General features: G+C 37.9%; 1 protein-coding gene across 6 annotated transcripts in view; it reads right to left on the bottom strand.

Annotated features, from left to right (window-relative positions):
- Window positions 1-5,018: 5,018 nt before the first annotated feature.
- pico (ras-associated and pleckstrin homology domains-containing protein pico) overlaps window positions 5,019-13,992 on the bottom strand; it is a 209,224-nt gene continuing 200,250 nt past the window's right edge. For all 6 annotated transcript variants that reach the window (XM_076414051.1, XM_076414049.1, XM_076414054.1 and 3 more), the window contains 7 exons: window positions 11,445-11,683; window positions 11,145-11,379; window positions 10,706-11,088; window positions 10,323-10,642; window positions 8,581-8,925; window positions 8,278-8,518; window positions 5,019-7,817 (listed from right to left, as the gene is read on the bottom strand). In XM_076414051.1, the coding sequence (XP_076270166.1) occupies window positions 6,555-7,817; window positions 8,278-8,518; window positions 8,581-8,925; window positions 10,323-10,642; window positions 10,706-11,088; window positions 11,145-11,379; window positions 11,445-11,683 (3,026 nt within the window). In that variant the 3' untranslated portion in view covers window positions 5,019-6,554. The remainder of the gene's footprint in view (window positions 7,818-8,277; window positions 8,519-8,580; window positions 8,926-10,322; window positions 10,643-10,705; window positions 11,089-11,144; window positions 11,380-11,444; window positions 11,684-13,992) is intronic.

Genomic DNA, 13,992 nt, shown 5'->3' with positions numbered 1-13,992 from the left:
ATTGTTGACAACTTGATTTGGAATCGGAACTTTGAATAATACGTATCAGGTTTCCAATGCAATCTTACAAAATAAAAACAAAAGCGTAACTGTCTGAACAAAACATTCGACTGTTTTTATTAATCCACAAGATTAAAACGATCAAAATATCGATCGCAAATACGTTTCTTTGTGTAATACGATACCGTGCAAGGATAGAAAAAATCCTATCAAACGAGACCGATGCAAAACAAAACGTCAAAGTTGATTTGTGGCTTTTAGCCACCGTTCCGAAGCCCACAAAAACTAACGAAAACGCTGCATCGAGATATTTCCGACTCTTGAAATCTCTACAAAACGAAATGTATTTTTGCAAATGCATATGACATAGATTTCGACTTAACTTCTGTCCTTGAATTCAAATTACAAATATCGTAAAATAACTCATATCAAGCTATCTTCAGTCAAGGTTACTACTAAAGAGTTTAAAAAAGGTTGAACAGAGGTTGGTCTTAACTTCCGTTGTAAGAAATGAATGATGTCACTTATGTGTAACATCAGGAAACACTTAAAAGCTTTGGTTGAAACATTATTTTTTCATTACCTTGAGTTCAATACTGTTTTAAACGTAGATCAATATGGTTTCAATAAAATACCATTCATCTATCCTACCATACCATAGACTAAAGAACCGACCATTTATATAAGGATTTGCCGTTATTCCATTGACCCACAAACAAATGAACTACAGAAAGATATCTGTAGAGTTAAAACGAGAGAAAGGGGAGAAAAGAGAACAGATCCATATGAATACTATTCAAAAAATAGAACAAAATTTTATTTATTTCTCTACATTTATTCACTAACTTTTCAAAATAAGTTTTAAGGTACCCTCCTAAGTGTTTTTATATATATTATATGGCAATGCTGTAAGAGTTATCAGTTGATGCAATTTCGACCTGTTCAGCGCATGCGTAAATCTGTCTGGTCTCTGGTACTGAAAATCGAAAAAACCACCTTTGCTGTTGAACAAAAGCAAGCGAATTTTATTAACTAAAGACAGACCGTGGTCTAAAAATTTGACGCAAATGAGAGTTCAGGATCTGATACTTGGATTTGAAGTATAGATTTCTCCTTCAACAACTCAGGGTCTTGTTCATATAATTCGAAATTGAGTGACTCGGCCAGTGTGAACTGAATTTTGCTCGAACACCCAAACTAACCAACCTGAAAATCTAACTGGACTCCTCTACTAAGCAGTGCCAACAAAATTTTTCTGAGTATGTTATTTCATTGCTTTTTGCTATTTTAGGGTAGGTCGTATGGACTCGGTGAATGGAGGTAAGACGAAATTAAATAGATAGATAGAATTGCCGGATATTCGTTTATCTCGTAGTTGGCGCTGCTAGCACCCCGTCCGTGTTCAACATCTGGGATTATATTTCTGGGAATTTTGTAGACATTTATTTCACGATGTAAAATTCGACATGCCTCAAGGTCGCTGCAATATAAACTTTTTTTCGCCATGAAATGGGTGTTGACTCAATTTAGAAAATCTGTAAAATATTTAACATATATTTTATTTGGTAGATTTAATGTAATTTATACTGCTTTCATTCCAACAGATAATCTTCAAGACCTTCTTTCAAGGTTTTTCTTAACATTTTTCATGGTATTTTTTGTCATCAATAAATGGTTATAAAATATATTTTTATTGAACAGGAATAGTACAGACAATAATTTTTGATTCTGCTCAAAAATGATAAAATTATTTGTTATTTAAAAATAAACGATGGAGAACAAGTTGAGAACAAAACACGACGACGATATAGAGAAAAAATGATAGCAGCCTGCTGTGTGTGTAGGTCTGAATGTGTGTGGCGGCGGAAAACAACCGCCTATCGTCGGGGGTGGCGGGCGTCTGCGATTCGCGAGCTCGGATCCGCGAGCGAGCGACCTTGGATGCGCCGATGATGGCCTTGGCCTTCACCGAGATGCAGTCGCCGCTCTCGATTTCTTTCGCGGCCGCGTAAACGACGGAGAGAACGCGACCGGAATCGACGTGATTGCCGCCACTCGACTCGAAAACGATCAAATCAAACGGGGCTCGGTTCCTCGTCGCCGTACCGCCCGCGTTCGGTACCGTGCGAGCGTCAGGGGTGCGTCCGACCCGCCGATGATGGATGCGCTTCGACCCTGAGAATTGCGGGCCTTCGCCCCTGACGGGATAAACGGGGAAGGTCCTTGAAAGTTGGCGAGAGTCGTTAACATTCCGCGTGGAACTTTTCGAAAGCCTAAAAAACGACGAAAAAATCGACCGTCGCGCTCTCGAAGGACCTTGAGACGAATCCCGGTGCATTCGCGACCGAAAAGTCTTCGACGCCCCAGACCGGACCATGAGCTGTTTTAATAGTTCTTCACATCACCAAGTCTTTCTTAAATGTTTCAAATGCTTTCATGTTAATGTGTTTCAATTAAATGCTTCTCATGTACAGCACATTGTTTAAAATTTATACAAATCATGAAACAGTAAACCACAATTTCGTAATTAAGCAATTTTCAATCATTATACTTTTAAATAAGATTGATATACATTATTATTTTATTAAAAGAACATTATTTAGGTCCATTTGATGAAGACACTATAAAGAAGCCCAGAAAAGAAGCAATCAACATGATGTGTTGAACATCCTCATCCAAGCTCTTCAGACAATGACCTTACATGAAACTATGGCTATCTATGGACAACATCTACCAAACAGGCCCCACATTTCGCTACCCACTTCTAACTTACAAATACTGATATTTTTTATTATTGATTATTGTTTTTCTTATATTTATAAACTGCTTTATTTGTATTATTTCTTATTAAAACAATATCGACCTAAACATAATGCATTTATTATGACTCTAAAAATCCAAGAATTGTATAGACCCATTAGTTTAGAGTTTTTCATGTTTTCCGAGCCAAATGTATCTGTTTTCCACTGAAACTAAAAATTTAACCACTTGAACAAATTTTTGATCGGCTGCATTTTCTGAAGCTAGCTTTACATAATTAAGAAGGTTAAGCAGAATCGTCAGCAAACAGTAATTGATGAAAATTGGAGGCATTCCATTCTTTCTTCACAATATTGTTACTTTTTGAACTGACTAAAAGATATTTTTATATATTATTTAGTTTAGTAGATTATGTGAATGTGTAGTAAAATAGTCAAAAAAAATGCATTGTGCAAGTGTAAGTCGAATCTCGTTTATAGAATGGATATTTTCAACTGTATGCTTATGATTGGATGTAAAACTGATCTTAGAAAGGAACACTCATCTCAGTCGCGCCTGTAAACTTATCAAGAGAAGCAGTTATCCACTGTTTTACTGTTACTATAGCTAACAAATAGTCATTAAAGCTCCTAACAACTAATTTAAAACGCAAATCTGAATTAAAACGTAATTGTATTAATCTATATGTGTTATTACTAACAGTAATAAAAAATATTAAAATGAAATATATAATATATATAGAAATATTTATTAAATAAATATTTCTATTTCAATTTGCAATATTTTTCCAAATTAAGAAAACACTGGCGTACATTTGTTCAAAAGAATCTCTTTCATATCCCATATTTTTTATAAACTTATTAAAATCAAATATTTTTGTAGTGTCATCTAACGACGTTAATTGCAGTAAGAGTTTGTTAAAATTATCTGCATTTAAAGTAGAAATCTAACTTCAAAATACAATTTTTTAAGTTACTATAACTTACACAAATAGAGGGCGCCAGTGGTGGTGGCACAAAAATAGTTTTCTGTAATGGGGTATAAACTTGCTATAATATACAGTTTTCTATAAACGAGAATTTAGGCAATCTCTCCAGAGATGGCACCAAGCGCAATTTTAATGTTTTCTGTAATAGGCCAACGGTAAAAATTTACAGTTGACTATAATTTCATATGAGAACTATTGCTCAAGAGATGACACAACAATGCTTCCAAAAAGTTTTCTGTAATAGATTTTACAGTTTACTAGAAATTCATAAATGAGTTACTGCTGAAGAGATGGCACCAGAGGAGCTTATATTTTCTGTTGACATGTAAATGATATGTGTAATTGGTTAATTTAAAAAGAAAGTTTTGTTTAAATTTGTCTTTACAATAATTATTCCTGGTTGAATAATTAATGTTGCTGAACAGACGAACATAAAACGATTAAATAAACTAAATAAGAAATAATATTTTGTATTTTTAACCTATAATATATAAAACAGATCCTAAAAAGTCCTAAAGTTAAATGTTTGTTGGTAAAATGTCGAATAAATCTTAACTGACTTTAAAATAGTCAGGCACTTTTTACTGTATGTTTGCGTTTCTTTCTATTATTAATTGGGCATCAAAACATTGATACGAATCGAACAAATTTTACTGCATTAATTTTTTTGTAAAGTGTATCAAAAATATAAAACGCAAATACTCTAAATTACTTTTTTCCAACCCATTCACAGAAATATTCACTGCGTCTTTTCTTTTGAACTTCGAGTGAGAGTTTGTATAGTTGCATATAATTGTAGGAATGACAAATCTGTAGCAGATATAAGACAAGTAAAAAAATTAAAACACAATATACTATTAGTATTCATTTATTTAAATTAATATATAATAGATATAAATAACCCTACTATAAGGTTTATTAAAACACAAAAATAATATTAAAAATTGTTGGAATATCCAATTTATAGATTACTATAAATGTGTAAATGAGCTTACATCCAATAGATGACGCTGCAGGCATATGTTAAAGAGTTTTCTGTATTGTCTCACGTACCTGGCATATTAGTCAGGAGATGACGCTGAGATAGCTTCTAAAAAGTTTTCTGCATTAAATCATTTGTTCAAAGTTACAGTTTACTAGAAACTTTAAATTTGATTGATGATTAGGGCAACTCCCACAAAGCCGTAAAGGGCTTAAAAGAGCTAAGCGACAATCTTGGCATAGACACCATCATTGAAATAATATAAAGGATTAAAAATAAAAGACAGTATACTCTTAATGTTTATTTATTTAATGTATTATATAATATAACCCTACTATATGGTTTATTATATCACAAAGAGGAATAATGGAGTCGTTCGTATATATAAAAAATGACTTTCATTGAGCATAGAGCTATATGTGCGTATCAAGCTTGGAAACAAGTTTTCGATTAAGAGGCGGGAATGTCGCCGGTGTATACAACAAGCCATATAATAGTTTTAACAGTTAGTAGGTATATTTATAATATAAATGGTAGACAGTATACAAAGTGTTTATCGGGAATAAGCACCTTATATGGACAAAACGGAAATAAAAACGAATTTCCTCAATTTGGTCACGCCGTCGATCGGGAAAAGAAACGCGAATTTTCTCTAGAGATGTACACGTCTACGCATATTTACGACTAATATAGCATAGTACAGTAAGATAGATTAGTAAAAAATCTAAAAATCAATACAAAACTTTTATGCTATATTTATATTTATATATATAATTTATGTATATGTATATTTGTAATGCAGTGGCATTGTAGAGATCCTCCAGTATGTGTCGGATTATTCCATCTTCCTCAATTAATATTACAATTGTTCCTTCACAATTTAAATAAATATACAACACTAACTTCTCTAATCGAGAAGCAACTTATAGGAAACGCCTTAAGAAAAATATATACAAATGAAATACGGGGTAACGCAGTAGAACGTGTATCAATTTTTCTAGCAAATGGCGGAAGAATGTTCCAGAGCAGAAGACCTGTCGCTAATAGGATCTTAAATACTTCCCATCGCTGCATATTTTGTGAAAATGCACGTTCCATTGCGTTATGATCCCGCAACAATAAAATAAAATAAAAAATATTTAAGTTAACGCACCCTGTGTAACATCTCGGAGGGCGGGACCTCCCTTTTCGCGAAATCGGTGTTTTCCATATATATATAATTTATTTTAAGAAATAGGTTTATAAAATTTATATAAAAACACAGCGAAAAATTCTCCTAACCATTTCTCTCTCTCTCCTATCTGTCCTCCATTGTCCTATAATACCCTAGGAAATATTCTTTATAGATTTGTATATATATAGTTACAAGCACCATCAATGTTTGACATTCTCCTTTCTCGAATCCCTCTTATCTATGTACAACATAAAACAAATCAAAAACATTCTCGCGTCTTCCTTTTCAAATTTCACTACATTAAACGAGGAAAATGATCTATCAGCGAAAAAATGGCACGTTATTCTCTCCTTCACTCACACGTTCACGCACTCGTCTCGCTCGCACTCAGTAATTTTACCAAATTAACAATCACAAGTAGCGCCACAGACGTTGGCGGTTTTTATTCTTCATTAGCTAAAGAAATCAAAAACTTAAAAGTACCAGTTAAGAACTGTGGTGTTTTCTTTTCCTTCTACTTCTTCTTCGTCTTTTTCTCGTGTATTTTGGCAGTATGAGTTGAATAGATGCTGGACAATCAGAAGCCCTTCGACGATGACGTGGGTCGAACCCGCCTGATTGATATGATACGACAATTAGCAGATACGGCATCAGTGCATCTTCGGCGTGGTGAGTTGCGTTGTCTCGCTGCGTTTCGGGGGAGGAGGTGGTGGTCGCTTGCTGTTCCGGAGATGCGACGGCGACGATACATACTCCACCACCCCCTCTGCGCTGTCCCTGTACACGTTCTCGTATAGGTTATTGGGGCCGTAGTGCTCCTTCACCCAGTTAGACACGTTGTGCTCCTTGTAGTCGGGGAGGAGTACCGGAGGATCCCGGAAACCGAGCACCTCGTGCGGGGTGGTGTCGGGTTCGAGCTTGCACTTCTGCGCGACCTGCCACTTCTTCCTCATCACTCGTTGCAGATCCTTCAGGAACTCCATCGGAGGTTCCACCAGCTTCTTCGGACTGGATAATCGGGTGGAGTCCGACCGTTTTGGCGGCGGGGGCTTCTTGGGCAACGGAGGAACCTCTTGGGGCGTTAGGTTGAAGCTGATTTTCTTGTTGCTCTTCTTCGGACTGATGGGTTCTTGGAAGGCCACCTTTCTCTGGCACTTCGGCGAGTTCCTGGCCTCGTATGTGGTGCTGTAGACCGACGTGTTACCGGAAGACCCGGAGCTGTTCGTCGACGCGATACTGTTCGACGATATTTGTCGCGGTAGCGACGTCTGTCTCAAGGACGACCTCAAGCCGTTGTTATTCGAGAACGGAGATGTTCCTGTGGCGGTACCCAACTGTCTGTACTGAGGAGGATTGACGTACGGGGGCGGAGTAGTGTGGAACCCGTTGCTGACGTACACCGGCTCCACTTGAGCGTTTCTATCGTGATTCTGACCATATATTCCGTTGCTGGCCGTCCTCTGAGTGGGACTGAAACTGCACGGAGGATTAGCTTGCGTCGGTGTGCTGCAGTTTGACCCCACGTTGGACAACGGTGGACTGACACAGGGGGTATTGAGCCTAGATTGCGTCGGGGTGAGATCCGGCGACATTCCTTGGGTGGGCGTCCGGTCGGGACTCAAGACATTGGTGGGGGTGGCGCAGGAAGAACCGCTGCCCTTTCGTCGACGCACCGTGCCGGTGTCTTCCCCGGGAGGCGGCGGTAACGACATTAAACTCAACTGACTGCCGGTGAGTTCGCTGCCACTCATCGGAGGTAACTCGTTCGGATTAGGTGGCGGAGGTAAGCTGTCCAGGGATAAGTTCGAGTTGTACACTTCGGGTGGTGGAGGCGGCAACTGATAGCTGGGTGAATCGGTGATCACATCGCCGCTGGGTTCGGGCGGTGGGGGCAATGAAGTTATGGAATCCATCTGTAAAATCATTTAAATTGATGTATAATAAAAACGAACAAAACGTAGTTCAAACAGAAAAAAAAAACGTTAAACAAAACCAGGAGAATTAAGCTGGCAAGAAACCATCCACATTAACATTGTCGTCGACTAATTTCTATCACTTTGGATATTTAATCAGTTCGTATTTTAGTTCTTTTTTTTTATTTTAAAACGCATAACTTCCTTGCCAACCCAATCAATTACATCTTGACGAAACACATCGAAGCATGATACAAAACTTGAAAAAAAAAATGTAAGAATAAATACCAGATAGAATAAGAAAGGTGGAGAGGCTAATTAGAGGTAGATCGTTGGCCATTATTACGATTTTGGAACATTAAAGCTATTTTATTACGTGCTGTGTTGAAATCGGATGATCTATGTTCAATCTTAAAAAATAAATTAAAAAATGCGCTCGGAAGCACCGGGGGACACTCACCATGCAGGAGGGCATCTCCAAGTTGTTGGGCGTCAGCGGGGGACTGCGAAGCGAGGAAGCACTTGGAGGTCTCTCTCCGAACGGACTGGCCCTGTCTCGTACTGGAGTTCCACCACCCAACGGCGTCGAGTTACCACTTCGGTTACCCATAGACTCTACAGAGCCCCGGTTCTTGTACGAATGCTGCCGCTTCAACGTACCCGAATTCGAAGAGTCGTCCCCGCTATTAGCAGATTTCCTTCTAAATGCACAAGAAAATCAACATAAAAACACTCTCAACAGTTACGCAATCGTTATATTCACCTGCTATGCCTCCTCGTCAACGTTCCCGTGTTGGTATAAGACACAGGACTGGAGGCCAGGGAACTCTCGACCTCATCCCTGGTCTCGCCGACCTCCTTCAGTTGCCGGGTCTTGCTGGTGAGAGGTAGGTTGGGTTTCATCGACGGTTTCCGCTTGATGGTGCCCATGGGGAACTCGGAGTCGAAGGCGTTCTCGCAACTGGACGCCGCTCCGTCCGACATGCAACCGCTGGAGCTGGAACTGCTCGCCCTGCTGTGCCTTCCCGAGCTCGAGCTGGCCTCGCTGGTTGCCGAATAAATCTCGCTGCCTGACGCAGTACCATACCCTGCCTCGCTACCTGAATATCTATTACAGAATAAAAAATATTAGTGAATATATTTTAAAATTAAATTATTTTGAATGTCATTTAAGTCCAATGGTAAAATAAAATATCGGGACAGAACCACTACCCGAAGTAGTAATTCTATTTTCTAATGAGACAGGAAACTAACTTCTTTGAAACATTCAGTGAACTACGGCAATAGGTAAGATAACTTGATTCGATTATCGACTAGTACTAAGAACTCGAGAAAAACGACATAAGATAAGAAAATAAACTGCAAACAGAATTAGACAAACTTTGGTACTATCAATAGTTAATCAATTTAGACTATTTGTGTTTGTATTAATGTATTATAAATATAGATATTTTGGATTTTTTACAAATGTCTCGCTTTGTCTCTCTATTTGGTCAGTAACATTATACTAACTAAATACATTACAAATAATTTCTTAAAATAATTAATCTTAAAATAAGTCTTAAAGTGATTATCACTATATAGTATAAAACAAAGTCGCCTTTTCTATCCCTATATCCCTATGTGCGCTTAAATCTTTAAAAATACGCAACGGATTTTGATGCGGTTTTTTTGATAGAGTGATTCAAGAGGAAGGTTTATATGTATAATACATGCATAATATACTAAGGCAACATTGCTAATTTTAGAGGTTTCTAACGTGATGTCGTAAATTAACCTATTTTTTAGGCTTATTTAGCAATTAGCAAAAACGCTGCCTAACCCTACGAGTTAGATCAAATTAATGTACTACAGTATTGTACACCATAAAAAGGTCTACAAAAAAGTCCGCGATGGTATATGTTTATCTTTTAGGGATAACCCACATTAACCATTTTTATTGTTTACTTTTTACGTGAGAAAATGGCTTATTTACGAAGCTATTTTAAGCAATACGGCATTAATCCTTATCGAATTAAGTACCTTAAATACAGTGTGCAATTCATATAGATCAATATGGTTCCTTACAGCATGTAAATTAAACAAATATTTTCGGAGATATTACAAATTTAAAATTTGCATTTAAAAATGTTAATGTAATAAAAATTGTATGAATTTAGATATTCCAAAGATAGCAGGAAATCTTCATAGTAAGTATAGGGGAAGAGGAATTGTTTTACTCCAAATTTAATGCGTGCAGGCCAAGGGCAGTAATGAATGAACCAAAAATACTGGATCGATTTTAATCATGTTTTCATTGAGTGACATAGGCATATATATTTTATGCCCGTGCAAAGTCGGAGCGGGCCGCTATGTTTTTATATACAACGTTCATATTTTTTCTGTAGTGTATTTAATTTAGTATCAGCATTGCACCCGTGCGAAGCCGGGGCGGGTCGCTAGTTCGGAATAAAGTAAACGATTTTTTATAAGCTAACAAGCCCATTGAGAGAAAAACTAACTTACCCTTGCGTGGGAGTGGTACTGTTTGACTGGATACTTTGAACCGCTATAGAACTAACTGAACAACTTCTGGCACTAGCCAATATATCCATTTCCTCCTGAGCTAGTTCGTCCATCAGTAACCGATAGTTGATCATAAGCTGTTTGCCGAACTTGGCGATCCTCATTCCGATGATCCATTTCTCTAAGGTTTCCTCGTCCTCCGCGCACAAGTACTTGATGAACTTGGAGCTTTTCGGTTCTTGTAGCCTGGGGTGCTTTATGGCGAAGCAGAAATCGGTAGGCGCTTTGAATTTCTTCTTCCAGCCTAATCCGTAATAAATCTGAAAAGATTTCGTCCCAGGTTAGTACCGAGGTCGAGGTTTCATCCACGAAACGCAACTTACATGATTATTATCAAACGTCGTAAGACAAACTATATCTTTAGGACTTTTGAGCTTTTCCTTAGGATAATAATATAGTCCGGATGCCCTGAGAACGAAGTTATATTTTTTCCAGCCTTTCTTCGATTCAGCCTTAAGATACAGGGGCCCCTCCACCTCGGGGCACCTCCCTATCGACGTGAAAAAATCCTCCAGCAACATGTTCCTGGCGTGCTCGTCGTAATCGATGTTGTCTTTTCGCTCGTCTGGCGGCAACAGGAAACGCTCCGGCTGCAAGAACAGCTTGATCTTGTCCGGGCGCTCAACGAAATAGATCTTGTTCTTGGATTCCCTGGTCCAAAGTAGAAGATTATCCACTAGGAGTTCGTGGTCTTCATAGAAACGTTCTGAAAATAATCGACTTTAGAAGAAAACAACTTCGGAAATCGATGTGGCATCTTACCCATATAGAGTTCTGGAAGATGCTCGACTATAGCCCATTTCGGATCCATTTTAACGTGATTCTTGTCCGCCAACAGTCTGGTTACGTAAGAGCAGAACATTTTCTCGTCCACCAGTAAGGATTTGGCGGAGCCGTCAACGGTGAACACCTTGAGGAATAATTTCTGAATGTTGGCCTCTTTGATTTTTTCCATGGCCATGCGGATCTTCTCAGCTTTGATTCTGGACGCGTCATCCTGTGTTAATAAACGTAGTGATGATGAGGACCATCGGATGATACCGGGGATCGATGACGCCTTACCTGTTGTATGTTCTGGAGGTTCAAGGTCTGCGGTTTGGCGCTGCTTCCTCCACTACTGGCGGACGACTCGCTGGAGAGCATGGACACGGTGTCGCTGAAGGCCGAGTCATTGTCGGGCGATTCGGTCCTGCCGGATTCGTTCTTGCCGCCGAGGATGGTGTCGTCGGTCAGCCCCCTGGACGCTTCGGAGGACGAGCGGCTGTGAGTCCTCGACTCATGCATCGACAATTTCTGGACATCTGCAACGAGACACTCATAGTTTAGCGGCGCTGGAATGTCGTGTTGGCGAGAACGCGCTCGACTTTGGCGACATTCTTCGCGGCGGGCGAACGTCCCGGTACCCGCCGTCTAAAAATATCGGCATTCGCGACGACGACGCCTTGCGATAAACACAAAAATTATTTTCGGCCGTAAGTTCAAGATCCTGATCCCGTCTTACATCGTTGCACTCGGGAAATATTACGAATAACATTGTAATAACACGTTAATTGAAACATTATTGCCTAGTTTATCACACATAACAATTTGATTGAATGATGAATATTTTTTGTTAATATTTAAATATTTTGAATTGAAAAAGGGCGTCTTATTTCTGGAGAATCCCAAACGGTATTCGGTAAAGTTCGGTAGTTTCCGCCTGATTTTGCGACGTTGCCACTTACAAGCAATCGAAAGGTACAAACTCCAACAGCCATTTTAGATTTGACCTTGGCACTGGTAGGAGCTCTGTTTTGTAAGGTCCAGAATTTTGTTGTTTATAGTTTATTTATTCTTCCACTATTCATATTTTGATTATAAATGGTAGGCACTAATGGACAAATCATCAACTTTTAAATATTGTCAAAAAAGCTATTACAACACTTTTAATCTGAACAGACATCTGAGGACAATCCATCCAGATGCGTATCCATTCAATTTTTATTTCAATTTTGCAAATCGGATTCGATTCTATACCGAATGCTTTATAATTTAGGCATAGTTGATCCTGCGAAAGTAAAAGTACAGATAAATTTGACTCGATGTCCTTTATGTAAGTATATCTCATCAGAATCACTGCTCGGGGACGAAAAATATACCAAAACATTTTAACTTGGTTCTCAACAGCAATATTAGGTTAACTTGTGAATAAATTATTGCATAACAATTGCATGATTAATTTATATTATATTCTTGAAATATACGTATACTTTTCAACAACTGGCAACCTTGCAAATTGAAATCCTTGTGCGCATGCCAGGATTCTCCAGAACTAGATCCCATCCAATAAAACAGCCAATGCACGTCTTAGATAACGTCGAATATAGAACCAACTGAAGTTCGTAAAAATGTAAAATTAGTTTTAAATCCGGTGCGCATTTCCCTTCTCATTTTATCTTAGTTAGAAAGAGATAGAATGCTGTCTGATGTTTAGGGATTTGTAACATAAACTGGCTTTCTTATAGCTTGAAAATTAATTCAATTAATTTCAATTGTAGTATTATATTTTGTATTCACTAAAATAATAGTATAAAATTAATAATCACTATTTATTTTATAGTTAAATCAATATCAAATTATTCGCATACAAAACTTTCAGAACTTGTTATTTCCTATTGCAATACCAATATCAATCACGGTATTTACGAGCTATATTTAAAAAATGCCTATTCATCGCCTTCACCAATTCGCTATTACAACATAGTTGTGTTCCACTAAACCTTGTCCTTGCCACTTTTAGTAGGAATATTAATGAATATCGACGAAACCACAAAAACCCTAACCTCAGTATCAAAAAATAGGTCACAGGCTTGTAATTATATTGCATGGAGGGAAATTCCGACATATTGCTTTGCATCTTGATGTTGGGAATCTTAATTTTCTGTTAATACGTTAATATTTTTACTTCATTTAATATCAAGACGAATACGGGAGCACAGGCAGCATGTTATTAAACTCATTTTCTGTTCTACTTACAAAAAGTAAGTAATCGTATCAATGTTAAGTACTTTGAAAGAATTTCAGTGTTTTCTGATAAAGTAGATTACCAGTTAAATATGCGGGATTTCTATAAAGCGAATCTTCTAAATGAAAATGTAAAGTCACAAGAACAATATTACGTTATTTAGTTCTACGCTGGCTCGGAAAAGGCTTTTTGTGGTGTTAAAACAATTCGTTTACTAGTGTAGGAGGGGATACTCGTTGGGTTAAAACATACAAATGTCTTTTATGTCTTATTTATGCAGACTTATCCGAAAATATGTATTTCAATGTTAAAAAAATATATCATTCTGTAGTCTGATTCGTTGATATTTTTTAGGGAGGGAAGGACCGGTAACTTTTATCTTGATAAGAAACATACGGTAGTAAATTTTCAGAGAGATAAGATTCCTAGAGCTTTCAAGGTCAAGACAGTTTCTCAGGTTAATAAAATTGCGAGGTGCTTAGCTTCGGTCTTGATGTGTGGTCCCCTTATCTCGAGTATTTGCTTGATTAGAGCGAATGAATGTTTTCTTAGCCCCACCCCCATATGTTTCATACCAGATAATACATTTTTTATAGCCTAGCGTAT

Source organism: Rhynchophorus ferrugineus, unplaced genomic scaffold (genome assembly GCF_030347505.1).
Source record: "Rhynchophorus ferrugineus isolate W39M unplaced genomic scaffold, kcgeb_rfMv2 rfM9, whole genome shotgun sequence".
NCBI lineage: Eukaryota > Metazoa > Arthropoda > Insecta > Coleoptera > Curculionidae > Rhynchophorus > Rhynchophorus ferrugineus.
Note: the sequence above shows the minus strand (reverse complement) of the source record. Positions and strands in the feature narration are given on the sequence as shown.